This window comes from Borostomias antarcticus (genome assembly GCF_949987555.1).
Source record: "Borostomias antarcticus genome assembly, chromosome: 22".
NCBI classification, from domain to species: Eukaryota; Metazoa; Chordata; class Actinopteri; order Stomiiformes; family Stomiidae; genus Borostomias; species Borostomias antarcticus.
This window is the reverse complement of record NC_140255.1, coordinates 13,741,459-13,755,603: the sequence shown is the minus strand read 5'-3', so window position 1 is coordinate 13,755,603 and position 14,145 is coordinate 13,741,459. Positions and strand designations below refer to the sequence as shown.

Genomic DNA, 14,145 nt, shown 5'->3' with positions numbered 1-14,145 from the left:
ACTACCTGGAAAGATGTTAAGGTGAACAGATTATGATATTGCTTTGTTTTTGTCTCTGCAGATTCAACCTCAAAGGAAACTACCTCAGACATTTTCTTTGTAAAATAATTCAAGACCTCAAAAAAGGACTAAGAAAGCATTCAATATATGTAGAAGCCTACAATTCTGACTGTAGCATAAAGTCAGTCTATCTTGCCATAACTATTTAGGGGGAGAAACTGTAATCTCATAATCTATTTCCATCAGCAAATCTAAGTCATAGAGAATGGACCCATCTCCCAGTGTTGTGGGGTTGGATGCCCAGGGGAATATGGTCTTCACCGTGGTCAAGCCTGTCATGGGGATCTTCCATGTGTCAGCAGAGCAAACCAACAGTGTGGGGCAAGGGGGTGGGGGGTTGCCAAGTTTATCAGGCACCCCCATCACACTCATGGATGGGCAGCAGGGAGGGACAGCTGTCAATCAGATCCATACCCAGTTGCCAGCCCCAGCCAGGAATGTGGCTCAAACTCAGGACCAGGCTGAGAACCAGAACCATGTACCCCATGTGCCTTTTGCAGAGGTGTCGTCTCTCCTGGACCCCAACATGAAGGGTTCTAAAGCTCGTAAGTACAACCAACCACAGGGAATGGGGGTCAGAGTAAACAAGCACGAGACAGACTGAGGCTTTTTATACAGCTCTTTTATGGCGGGAATGTCGCACCTTTATCACGCCACACCATTCTGTATAAAAAGCACTGACACATCATGGGGGATTATTTTTTCACGCCTTTCATGGTGGCAACAGAGGTAGTAATATTGCCGGATCGCTGTCTGTACTGTATAAATGGGACAGCCAGCATTGCAGCACAGGAGTGTGACATCTTGATGATTTGCCAATGAGGAGAGAGTTGGGAGAAACAACATGCTCTTTTCTCAAAATGTAAACAAACCTAATTTCACTTTGCAAGTCCATCGCCCGCCCGTCAGTTAATTCTGCACGTAGCCTCTGAACAGATTTTTGTCATTCAAACAACTAGGGATTAGTCTACTTTTAAACCAAGTTAAATAAGTTAGTTAATAAGCAAATGTATTAAGGCAATTTAGTGGTTAAACCGGACTCAGGCACCGCTAAATGCAGCCAAGCCTGCAACTACGTCTTATTTGAGAACTAGCGAACGTTGCGTGTAAAAAGGCATGCCTCTCAATTCCAGATTGCTGGTATGCTATCTTAAATCCCACATTATGTCAGTTTTCTTTGGTTCATTCTAAACGAAAAAGCCGGAAAATGATATACGGCAATATAGCAGGATCTCTGTATAAAAACAGCTTGTGACTCTCAGCAATCTGATCTGAGGACATGACAGGCAGAAAGCAATGAGGTGGAAATCTTGTCTGTCCTCTTTGGCTATAAAGTGTGAGAATAGAAAAGTCATTCATATGAAATCTTGGCAAACTAGACCACACAATAAAATGTTCAGTTGTCTATCTAACGGTACACAACCAGGCCACTCAATTGAAATGCACAATTTCCTCATTCCAACCCTGATCTCTTTGGTTTTAGGGAAGTATCTCATCTCCTATGGAGAGATCAAGCGTCGCCTGCAGCCCCCTGAGAGAATGTCTCTGCGCTCACTAGCAGCCTATACCAGGGTCAGCCGTGGGCCGGCCAGCAAGAAAACACTCCTGGAGTCCCTGAATATACTGGGCCTGAGCCCCAGCACCACCACATCTGTCTCCTCCTCCTTCTCCAAACTCACTGAGGGTAAGCGTATGTGTGACAAAAAGCGTATGCAGTCTGTTTTTTGTGAACAAGTGTGTTGAAATGTCTCTTAAATTATGGATTATTATTTATTTTGCAGGTGACACCAAAGCCCTGTGCCATGACATGAAGGACTTTTCCCATGACTATATGGACTTTGGTAACATGGCCAAACAGCTCATACCTGAGACCAACACAGTGCAACATTGGTCCAAAATCATTGAAACAAAGTATGACTGCAGTCTTATAGCTAAGATCTATCTTCCGAGATTTCATAGTTTCTTTATAGCACAGTTAACCCACAGCATTCTATCAGACTGTTCCTTTTAATTTAGTTGAGTCTCAATCAGTCACTCTCTCTATCTTGCAGGAGCCACCTGGAAGAGATGAGGAAGTGTTTCCGTGACCCAGTGAACAGTGGTGCATTTGACAATGTCACTCATGGACTCGGCCTGGGAATGATCGATATCACCCTGGACATGATCACCATGGTAATTGACCGCCAAATCCGTATTCTGTCAGGTGCAGCAGCGTCCGACCCGACTGACTCCGGCCCCCCAATGAGACGCATCCGCCGTCGCCATCGCAAGCCTTGTGACAACGACAACGACAAGCCTCATAGGTCAGCTGGAGGGCAGAGTAAGGCCACATTGAAGGGGAAGGGGCGGGGCAGAGGCAGGAAGAAGGTACGACTGGATGTGGGAGCCCCTGTTCCTATGGAGACCCAGCAGGAGCAGCATCAGCCAGAGGAGGTGGAAAGTAGTGTCCTCACACTTGTCTCCGTCGGTTACGAAACTATCTCCAGTGGTCTCAACACTACAGGAACAGTCTGATAGAGTCTACTGAACTAGGAGAACCTTGTCTCCGCCTAGTCGGATGGCTAGGGGATGGACATTCTTAGTACAGAACGTTGTGATTTTAGATGCTGCTCAGGTATGACCCACAGAGAGCTCTGGAGAGGACATTGATGGGGTGTGCGTTCCAGAAAGTCACCTCCTTTTGGTCTAGAATCTTCATTTTGTTTTGAAGTATTGCAGAAGCTCGCTCGCAATAAATTCTTGTGTTTTTTTTAAATGATTCTTAATCAGTTTCTTAATCAGCAGGTAGTAAGCCCTACCATCATGTAGGAGAGAGTGTTGGTATAGTAAACTCCTTTTTTTATTCACACCCTTGATAAAGATGAACAAATAAATGTATACAATAAAGTATACTGAGGTATATTTTTTGCTCAAAACATGCAGTAAATTCCAAACCTACAATACTAATGCAATTGTTCAGAAAACCATTTTGCCCTACTTACAATATTGTTCTTCCAGTAAACACCGGGATTACAATTATTCATACCCCTATTATTTAAAATACATTTGAAGTTCATTGGAAGGTTACTGGTCTACAATGGTTTTCTGTTTCCCTAGGGTATAAAAAGTGAGAGCACACATTTGAAATACTGTGGTCAGACATCATGGTGAAAGGCACAGAATTCCCTGAAAGCATCTAAAGGATATTGACCTCGTCAAACCGTTCTGCTCCATATGAATAGATTATGTCCCCCATGTTGTTGAGTTTTCTTTCGACTGTGCCATTCATCTTTTGTAAAACTCTGAACAGGTCTGCATTTATTGTCTCCCATAACGTCTTCTCTGCTCCTGGCCATTGCTCGGGTTTGGTCACTGCTGATGTTTCTCTCCGCTGCTGGTTTTTGCTGGATGGGCTCCATGACTCCCTCGGTCTCCATTGCTGTGCTTAAGTTGCCATCTTGAGGGGGGCTGATGTCCTGCGAACATTGGCGATACTCCAGTCACTGGACTTCACTGATTTGATTGGCTTCTCAAGAAATACCTATCAATGCAAGGTCCCTGTTTTCCCTCTCTCAAACACCATTTGCATCCTTCAGTTTTAAACTGAAGATATGAAATTTCATTGTCTGGACTAAATTGTCCTTGATAAGTTGTGCCTCCAATGCATTTGTTCTTCCCAAGGTACTCCATTCATGTTTGTGGTGTCATGGACTGTCGTAAAAAATGCTTTTTTACGGGTGAGCATTTGTTTATTCTCATCCATATTCATTCAGTTTCAAAACAATATTATGGACACAGGAATTTCGAGTTTTTATGACAAATATAATGCTTTTTTCAAAGAGAGGATAGTATTTTATTCACTGGGTGCACTTTACAGTACACACATAGCATTTAGGGTGCAGAATTTGGTGTAATTTCTAGTTGAAAGGACGTTTGTGGTGCTCATCTGAGCTATTCCTGTCCCAGGTGTTGGGCCATCAACAGTATTGTACTGTACAGTATATGGTTTTGGTGGATCATAAGAGGAGCAATCATGTTATCCGTGTTGTTGAGTAGTTCTGCATCGTCATCCCTACACATTCACCCAAGGCCCTAACATCTAGTCACTGCATTACAGGAACAGTTGCGGTGCATGAGTAAAAAAAACTGGGTAAGCCATTGTGAGGGGGGAGTCCCACACAACTTCCCTTCTCCGTTCCCTACACTGCCGCGCATCACCTTGATTGCCTCTCCCCCACACCTCAACACAACTGGCCCTGATCAGCCAATCGCCAGCAGGATAAGAAGCCGGTCCACACAGCCCTCTGTGCCAGATCGTTGACTCACCTAGTTGGTAATTAGCGGCTCCAGCCTTCCTGTACCCTAGATTTCTAAGCCTTACCTTATTCTCCCTGTCTTCCTAGCATCCAGATCCTGCCTGACCCTCGCCTGTACAACAACCCTGCTCCTGCCCGACCCACGCCTGTTTACTAACCTCGATACTGCCTGCCCCTCCCCGGATCTCAATAAACGTGCCTACAGGCTTTCATCCCAATCGTGTCTGCTCTTGGGTCCTCCACCAAAACCCTAACAAACTGAAGTCCATCCTGGACAACCCCTCTCATCCTCTCCATGATGAGCTGTGGCAGATGGGGAGCACCTTCAGCCAAAGGCTCATCCCACCCAGGTGCAATACAGAACAGTTCAGGCATTCTTTTGTACTAGCGGCCATCAGACTCTATAACAGTGCCTGAGTGTTCCTGTGGACTATATATTGTAATAACTTGACAAAAGTGACAGAGGCGGAAAACCGGTAAATGGGATTTTACTGTACTCCGTGACCAGCCAACACTGTCTACAGGTATCGTTGCGCGCGAATGCTTGACAAAGCCCCCAAGAGAGAGGTATTCCCTAACAAACACTGCGTGCATGAGACTAACCAAACATGCTCACCTCTATGATGGGCAGAGAGCAGGGGGAACAACGGCTGGACCCTATCAACTGAATGTCCTTAACTAAGGTCATTAAAATATTTAAGACCCAAATTTTTATTTGGGATTATTAAAGTATCTTATTTGTTTTATCTTGCAATAACTTTTAGCAGCCTGCAGCAACATAATCTGCATGGACTAATTTAATTTTAGCAAGATTAAATATGATAAAAAAAATAGACAATAACAAACATGACACAAAATACTTTGCCATGGCAGGCCAGAAAACACATTAAGATGTCCTCTGCCAAAACCGTAACTTGTGGCACAGTGTACAAACGCATGGGGAGCAGCTCTTGTGACCATTCCTGTGATTTTTCAGTGATTTCAGGCTGATTTTTGATGGATGCTCTCGTGAGGCAACGTGATACTGTTGCTGAAGATACGCTTTTCTGGAGCAGTCACAGCGTGCTGATGCAATTCTAAAAATGTCACAGTTCACTCCACTAATAGTGTCAGATGGGGAGTTTCGTCTCTACATTGACATTAACACAGCACCTACAGTATGGTGTAATCACAGTTTCCTTAGCTGTTAGCTTGTTGGTTTAGTATCCTACTATGTGGGCAGTTTAGCCAGTGTAGTGCAGTGGGTAATACATGTCTCTGTAAACTTGAATTATCTGCTTGCAGGTGATTTTCTCCATATTTATAAAAATCCTGATGCTGCTTTTAGCTAAGTTAAAAGCTGATCAGATGCAATTCACAGACTACAGATACAGGTACTGTAGGCTGAGTGTCAGTGGTGCCTGGACATACAGTACAAATTAAAAATCATTAAGAGCTGGCAATCTCATACAAACCCAAAATGTGTTGCTCATTATTCTTCCTTAACCTCTGACCTTAACATACAGTAAATGTAGTGTAGTAGATGTTTTCCCAGAGACAGACTACTGTAAATATAGATCTAGACTAAATATAAAAAACATGACACAGGATGTTCTGTTCTCCATTAAAAGGGACTAGGCTAGATTATGTTTGGGACCTGGAAACCTTCCTTGGGACTATGAATTTATATTAGAGCTATAAAATAAGCTTATCATACATCCCTCGACCCTCGCTATCATTCTGTCAATAGAGATGAATACTGTATTAAAAAATTACAGATTATGTTTATGGTTCTGTCCCTCCTCAGCCTGGCCAGAGCCACATTGGTGCTGATCCCCTTACTGGGAGTCCATGAGGTGGTCTTCACCGTGCTCATAGATGAGTGTGTGGAGGGCAGCAGCAGCTACACGTGTGATTTCACAAACCTCACACTCCTTCCAGGAATGAAGAACAGATGAAGAAAGAAAAGAGGCTAGAGAGACATTTTGTGTTTCATGGACAATTATTCAACAAAATGACCGCAAATAATACAATAAGACTGGTCTTAGGCAAGGCAAGGTAAGTTTATTTGTATAGCACATTTCAGCAACAAGGCAATGCAAAGTGCTTTACATGGGACATTAAAAGCATAAAGACAAAGTGCAAAAAACACATGAAAGGTCATATAAAACGAAATGTAAAAAAGGACATTTAAAACAAAATGCAGGAAAAATAAAATACAGGAATAAAAGTTACAGTGCAGTGTATGAATTAATAATTATTTGATTTAATAAAAAGCAGCGGCAAAAAGACAAGTCTTCAGTCTTGATTTAAAAGAACTGAGAGTTGCAGCAGACCTGCAGTGTTCTGGAAGTTTGTTCCAGATATGTGGAGCATAAAAACTGAACGCTGCTTCTCCATGTTTTGTTTTAACTCTTGGGACAGAACGCAGGCCTGTGCCAGACGACCTGAGAGGTCTGGATGGTTCATAACGCAGCAGCAGATCAAAAATATATTTTGGCCCTAAACCATTCTGTGCTTTGTAAACCAACAGCAGTATTTTAAAGTTTAAAGATCCACTTTCTTAGTCTTAGTGAGGACTCGAGCAGCAGCGAGGACTCGAGCACCCTTAAACCTCTATCCAGGTATTGTGTGTAACAGGTTATGTGTCTTGTAGGGATTCCTGGTTGCTGTGCTGTAATGTTTCGCCAATGGAGAAGTGAGTCCAGGGACTGTGATATTATTTTATTCAAGCTTACAGTTGCAATGTCTACATTTGCCATTGTAATCTGTCTTCTCCCTCCAGGTTCAGGCAGAGATGAAGAAGCGCTGTCTTCCTGTTCACTCTCCACTTCCAGGTCAGGAGCTGCTTCCAGGGCGCGTCCCTCAAGCGCCTGTGGAAGTTCTCCCTAGGCCGCCGCCCACACGGCTCAGAGCGAATCCTACGAGGAGAGCAGAGCTCCCACGCGGCCCCAGCTGCTGCAGGTGACTGTGTAGAGAGGGGGAGGAGCAGGAGGGAGAGGAGGAGGGAGAAGAGACACGGGAGACCAGCGGAGGAGGGGGAAGGGGAGGGGCAGGGACACGGCAGGAAAAGTCTGTCCAGTAGCGACGGAGAGATGACCAATGGAGAAACCATGATGATAATGGAGGGGAGCTGACCTCCACCTCTCTTCCCATCGTCCCTCCATTTCTTCATCCCTCCATGACTCCCCAGTCTGATGCTGTTATGAACTATGACAGACTGGTGCGATACGCCCTAAACAGATTGCTGACACATTTTTCTGATGTAAGACAACAATACAGAGATTGTTGCTTCTATGTCTCATGGATTGTAATGACCAATGACATTCACATTGTGTATTTGTACCTCCAGTCAACTACATACAGTATTTACAGTAAAGTATAATGTATATCTAAGAGTATCAGTAAACCTTGACCAAGTGTTCATTGGCAGCAGTGTGCTTTATTTTCCTTGTAAAATATGATTGTAAATTGCCGGCCTTTATACACCCAAAGAGAATATCAATGTAAGACATATACAGTATTGAGAGTATCAACAGATGACTGTGAATAGGCCGTGTTTGAAATGTCAATACTATTCTACATAATACAGGACGTATTAAAGTTACAATCTTGTGCATGTAGTTGGGTATATTATATTTGTCAAATATAAATAGATAAATTAAAGGGATTTTGTGTTACGGTTTGTGCCTAATATAAAGCTCTATATTACACCTGATATAAGCTAAATTCATACAGTACGCAACTTAAAAAGGCATGAACAGCTGCTATACTGTAGGCTAATTACACACTGGGTGTGCCGAAGAATGAATACATTAAAATACACATGCACAAAGTGAGAAGCCGGTTCCCAGTTCTCCTTGACAAAGAGAAGTGATCTCAGTCAGAAAAGCAAGGTTTAGAAAAGTGTAAAAGGTGAATTCAGTTTAACTGATTTAAATGAATGTTCTAGTGCTTTTTCTCCTTGAGCCTTTCCTGGACCTTCTGAGGATCATCAAACTGGATGAGTCTAAGGATGTTCTTGTTGTCCATCACTCCTTGGATGAACTCCCCCTCCGTTATTTTTTCTAAGAGAAGACAAACAACGCACCAACAACAACGACAGCAACAACAATGCATGCTCAAGGCAATTTATCATGGTTGTATCAAACATGTTTTCAGTAAAGTGATTCCGCTCAGGTGTAATTCATCATGAAATAACAGCACATTATTTAATTGCTTATTGCATTTTCTTCAATTCTACAGCTGTATAATAATAGGATACGGTTAATATCAAAGTATTTTATTGCAGAGCGGACTATTTCACACCACCACATGATCTTGGGACCAGCACCCCAACCTATCAGTGGAACAAGGCTACTAGTAGTGCCAACACGTTCTAGCTTACTACAATAATATTTGTTTCATTTTTACACAAAAATATATCATTTTTTTTAAATATATTTTAATAATGATTGTCATTATTTTACAAAGAATTAAGGTCTTTTAAAAATAAATAAACACAACACTAACCCTGCAATACACATCACTCTGAACTGGGATACATGCCATCCAATAATCAGTAATTGACTGTACTATACTATACTGTACTATACTATAGGATGTACAGTTTTAGCTATAAGGTAGCTTTTCTAATGTTTTAAATGTATGTTTTTATGTCATGTCATGTTTGTTTGTTGTTTGGGACCATGATGGAAATAAGGGTTTTCTCTTTCTCATGTTATCCTTTGGATTCCTGTCTTTGTTTTTAAATCCATCAATAAATCAAATCAAATCAAATCAAGTATACAATCAAATGTTCAGCTGATTCACTACGATGTGACGCCTGACCTCCTTGCTCCACATGCTCTGTGTTCAAAGCTCACTCAACAACATGTAAGCACACAGCCCTGCAGGAAAATAAAGGATGAAAAAGTGTGTTTTTCATTATAGGCCCCTTTTTGGAAGATATTGTGAATGAGGCCCAATGTGTGGTCGGAATGCCTTGTTTCATAATGTGTAATAAACAACATTGGTTTGTGTATGTCTGATGTGCCACTGTAGTACTCGGATAATGCAAAACCCGACACTCCCTGTATATAATTCACCAGTATGAAGATAAGACGCCATTGATCAATTCATCATCGTGATGTTTTCAACAATCTTACCATTTTCTCTCTTGCCGAAGAAGTCCCAGATTTTATCTGCTCTCTTCTCAGGAGTGTTTTCATCCTCTGGCAGGTTCCTCTGGTCCTCTTTGGAGATCATGTTGAATATTGACTGGAAAAAAGTGAACTAACACACTTGGAGATACATTGACATGATGACGCACGCTGCCAGAAAGTGAGTCTCTTCTTGCTTTCAGTGTGACAATAATTAATAGAATGTCCTGGCAAACCCAACAATAGGCAGTTGGCACGCAAGCACGTTACAACACAAACCCGGACATCGACCTCAAAAACAGCCATTTTCCCTCCTCCCCTCACCTTGACGATCTCCTGGATCTCGTTCTTGGTGATAGCACCGTTGCAGTCCACGTCATACAGGTTGAAGGCCCACTCCAATTTCTGAATGGTCTTCCCTGAGGAGGTCAGGTGCAGGGCCACAATGTACTCCTTGAAGTCCAGGCTCCCATCGCTGTTCACAACGAATATGATCACCATCTCCTCATTATACAGTAGGCAGTCGATTGATAAACCGATCAACTAATGTTAATCATTCAGTCAACGTTTGGTTACTTGATTGGTAAACAATACCTGTCTGAGTCGAAGCTTCTGAAGACATGGCATGCGTAGGCCTTGGGGTCTGCGTCAGGAAAGAAGCTAGCGTAGATGGTCTCAAACTGCTTCCTGCTGATCCGCCCGCTGGGACATTCTTTCAAAAAGGTCTGGTACCTGGTGAGGGGTGAGAGGAGGAGCTACTGAAACTCTCAACATGGAATGTGTGTGTGTGTGTGTTTGTATGTTAACTGTTTAGAAGTCACTTTACCATGTACAGAGCTGTTCCTCACTGTACTTAGTGTTAAGCTTCAGGTCCTCCAACATGTCCTTTGACAGGACACCGCTTCTGTTGCCCATCTCTTCTTTCTTTCTTTCTTTCTTTCTTTCTTTCTTTCTTTCTTTCTTTCTTTCTTTCTTTCTTTCTTTCTTTCTTTCTTTCTTTCTTTCTTTCTGTTCTTGCCGTTTTCACTAGCTACCCTCTTTTCTCTCCTTTTCTCTTCCTTTGTCTTTTTTCTCCCTTCTCGTCGCTCCTTTCCTCTCCTCTATCAACCTCAACCCCGATGAGGGGACGCTCTCAGACAGAAGCTCGCCCAAGTTCACCTGTCGGCGTTGGAGATACAGCCAGCCCAGTGATCAGGCTCTCCTATTTCATTTAAATCCTGATTGGATCATCATGTGCTGGATTAGGTGGATGAATCAATCCCATTGTTAACACTGAGTTGTGGGTGAGAAAGATAAACACACACAGCTGGAGGTAGAGAGTGGGATTAGCACGACTAGAATGGACAGAGCAGGCACCTTGTTACACTGAACGGAGACATACTGTATATTCTACTTCTACTAAGTGTGATTCTGAGCTGGACTTTACACACAACAGCAGGGGACCTTGTGTGATCTTATCTGATACCCTAAATTCCTATTAGTCTGTTACCTAACTGTCCACCTTGATATCTCTGACTGGGTTAAATGTGTCATCTGTTATAACATCATTGTTATACCATTGTAAATGTTATACAGTAATTATTCTATCTCTGCGATCCCTAACATGCGCTTTATTTGATCAACTCTGAGACACAGGCCAACTAACCAAGTGAGAGAAAAGGCAACCTCAATCAACTATTATGACGTGAGGTGACTATTCCTATCTCTGAGAAAGTGTATTAATTCTACAGCTAATCCTTGCCTGGTGTATTTAATTCGATAAAAGCATGGGAGAGCTGAGTGATCTGATTGATTGATTGATTTTATTTATTTTTAAGACAGGGACAAGGTACAGTAGACATTTACCCTATAGAATAGGGAGAGATGCACTGTACAAGGTTATAGCTAAACAGCTAATTTCCACCCGCAGTCCCTGGGCAACTATATATAGTATTAAAATAGTGGGGCAAATAGTACACAGATGACTCACATGGATGTCATTGCACATTCATTTTTTAATGTAGGCCTACATGGTCAGATTTGATTGCCTATTTGGTTTACATTATTGATTCCGAGTGCTTGATGTTGTCATCCATTTCAGAGGGATGCGCCTGTTTGCACGTGCGGATTGTTCACGCCCAGATCTTCTCCAATGACAGAAGGTTCAATGTACCCGTGAAACTGCAACTGAGGGGCAGGGAATTCTCCACAGGCGAAGCATTTATTAACCTAGACTACTTAACTGTTGAGAGGATTACTGGATACATTGTTGCCTATTGTGTGTATCTGTTTTCGTAGCTAGGTTGTATTGGAATCATGGCCGAATCGAGAAAAGACGCGGAGCGCATTGGATACATCACACGAGTTCAGAGTTTCAGCGCTTGCCACAGACTCCACAGGTAGCCTATTTATTACCAAAACATAACAGCCCGTCATTTTTAATAGAAATCTTGACAAATCGACGTTTTGGTGGGTTGCAATTGCAAAAGAGCAGAGATCTTTAGCCTACTGTTGTGCGTCATTCATTGTCCTCACGATCTCTATTCATTTAGGCTATTAATGCCGTAGTTACGAATTGGAAACAATAGCCTAATGCTGAACACAGCCATGCGTGTTGTTTCCCTAAAAACGCAGTGTATGTTCACAGCATCCTTTATTTTCATCTTTACTTGCAAAATGTAGTTGGTTCTTGCATGCTACGCAAATAAAAACCTGTTGCGTTGATTCCGGAAGCGTATGGGATTTGTAGTTTTCTAGTGGTGACAGCCTCTGTTTCTGATACGCAGCCCTGGCCTACACAATGGCAAAGTTCTGTTAGCAACAAATGTAACCAGCTTCTTAACATTTGATAAATTTATGAGGCATGTTATTCATTTATGAGGCATGTTAGACTACGTATTCTACTTTAAACACCATAGTAGAAAGGTCAAAAGAACAACACTGTTGATATTGCTCTATATAATTGTCATCAGCATTATTTCCACTTCCTGTCTCCTTTCCAGTAAGTGTCTGAGTGATGAGGAGAATAAGACAGTGTTTGGAAAGTGCAACAACCCCAACGGACATGGACACAACTACAACGGTCAGTCAGAGGATGAGGTTATACTTTCGAGTCCTGGCTATTGGTGGTTGCTGTTGTATATTCATCTCTGCTTTGTGTTTCTAGTGGAGCTGACCGTACGAGGGAAAGTAAGTCCCATTCATTACCACTAACACTCAGTCAGTCAGTCAAACCACTCTCACATGATCACACACACGCACACACACACACATGCACGCACGCACGAACACACACGCGCACGCACACACACACACACACACACACACACACACACACACACACACACACACACACACACACACACACACACACACACACACACACACACACAACACAGCCTTTCTTTGTCTGTCTTCAGATCGACCATCACACTGGTATGGTCATGAACCTCACAGACCTGAAGAAGTACATTGAGGTGAGTCACAATGCTTGGATTCATTCATTCATTCATTCATTCATTCATTCATTCATTCATTCATTCATTCATTCATTCATTCATTCACTCATTCACTCATTCATCAATCCATTCAGTCAGTCAGTCAGTCATCCATTCATTCTTTCTTTTGCCTTATTCATTCAGGAAGTCATCATGATTCCATTGGACCACAAAAACCTAGACAAAGATGTCCCATACTTTGCTGATGTTGTGAGGTGGGTACCTAGCTTGCTCTCTCTCTCTCTCTCTCTCTCTCTCTCTCTCTCTCTCTCTCTCTCTGCCCCCCCCTCTCTCTATTATGTACACAGCCGTAGGTCTAGACTAAGCTTCAATCTAGCTAAATCTGAACCATATTTATTCTGTTTTCTGTCAAGCAGCACCACTGAGAACCTGTCTGTGTACATCTGGGACAACATGGCCAAGCTTCTTCCACCAGGTCTACTGTACGAAGTGAAGATTCATGAAACAGACAAGAACATAGTAGTGTACCGAGGAGAATAGTCAGCTTACTCCACCGCCTCCCTTCTTATTAGGACCTTGTATGTGGATTTTATGTTTGAGTTCAGAGGTGAGCCTATTGGTAAAATCGCATAGCCTCCATGCCCTCTTTAGCCAAGAGGTTGAAGACAGTTAATTAAGACAGATAATACAGTACACAATTGGCCAATCAGCTTTTATTATCATCATGAAGTACATTTTCAGTCCACTTGAACTGAATGAATTCAATTCATTCCCTGCATTGACTGAGCTGAAGTGAATTCAACCTTGATGCTTTTTTTAAAAACTGGAAATACAACTGTGTACAGATGTTTCTCTTGTTGGAGCAGTGTCTAGCAACCCTTTCTAGCGTTGTAATAACTGTAAACAATTTGTATGTAATGTATGTAAAGTTTCCAAATTTTTATCAAGTCTGTTCTATACAGGATTCTCACACTGTGACATCCCAAAGTAAAAAGTGAAATGCCTTTCCATAAGCCAGGAAGATGCCTGACTGAAGATGTCCACAAGGGGGCGTGATTTGAGCATATCATGTCTTCCAGCCTATTTGCTGTGAGATACATGTTGCTAGTCTCTCTGCGATTTGTTGCTTGTTTTACAAATACTTTTACATATGACAGAGAGCAAGGATATACATACATTAGCAGTGTCTTTGTTCTGGGCAAAAAAGGTGTGCTACACTGTCCAAAGGCTGCT

At 42.3% G+C, this 14,145-nt stretch overlaps 3 protein-coding genes across 4 annotated transcripts; 2 read left to right on the top strand and 1 right to left on the bottom strand.

Moving 5' to 3' along the window:
* Positions 1-265: 265 nt before the first annotated feature.
* On the top strand, positions 266-2,574 carry LOC311323799 (uncharacterized protein; the record flags this gene model as incomplete). Its single annotated transcript, XM_084456096.1, has 4 exons — positions 266-605; positions 1,544-1,744; positions 1,842-1,971; positions 2,112-2,574. 4 exons carry the CDS (start codon positions 266-268, stop codon positions 2,572-2,574), a joined length of 1,134 nt encoding a protein of 377 aa, XP_084312222.1.
* A 5,708-nt stretch (positions 2,575-8,282) lies between these two features.
* Positions 8,283-10,390, bottom strand: rcvrnb (recoverin b; the record flags this gene model as incomplete). Its single annotated transcript, XM_084456718.1, has 5 exons — positions 8,283-8,401; positions 9,482-9,593; positions 9,800-9,950; positions 10,070-10,207; positions 10,302-10,390. The coding sequence occupies 5 exons, from the start codon at positions 10,388-10,390 to the stop codon at positions 8,283-8,285; spliced, it is 609 nt and encodes a 202-aa protein (XP_084312844.1).
* Positions 10,391-11,634: 1,244 nt separating this feature from the next.
* Positions 11,635-13,925, top strand: pts (6-pyruvoyltetrahydropterin synthase). 2 transcript variants are annotated; one of them, XM_084456538.1, is made up of 6 exons: positions 11,635-11,853; positions 12,457-12,536; positions 12,621-12,643; positions 12,874-12,930; positions 13,096-13,166; positions 13,329-13,925. In XM_084456538.1, the coding sequence occupies exons 1-6, from the start codon at positions 11,771-11,773 to the stop codon at positions 13,450-13,452; spliced, it is 438 nt and encodes a 145-aa protein (XP_084312664.1). In that variant the 5' UTR covers positions 11,635-11,770; the 3' UTR covers positions 13,453-13,925. The 2 variants fall into 2 exon arrangements, with proteins under 2 accessions (XP_084312664.1, XP_084312663.1); XM_084456537.1 differs by having other exon boundaries at positions 12,457-12,643.
* The last annotated feature ends 220 nt before the right edge of the window (positions 13,926-14,145 follow it).

Bases quoted from the DNA above. Each gene is read 5' to 3' on its own strand.
- pts (XM_084456537.1), top strand. From the start codon at position 11,771: ATGGCCGAATCGAGAAAAGACGCGGAGCGCATTGGATACATCACACGA. The intron at 12,644-12,873 runs GTAAGTCCCATT...GTCTGTCTTCAG, and splicing joins AGCTGACCGTACGAGGGAAA to ATCGACCATCACACTGGTAT. The intron at 13,167-13,328 runs GTGGGTACCTAG...TCTGTCAAGCAG, and splicing joins TACTTTGCTGATGTTGTGAG to CACCACTGAGAACCTGTCTG.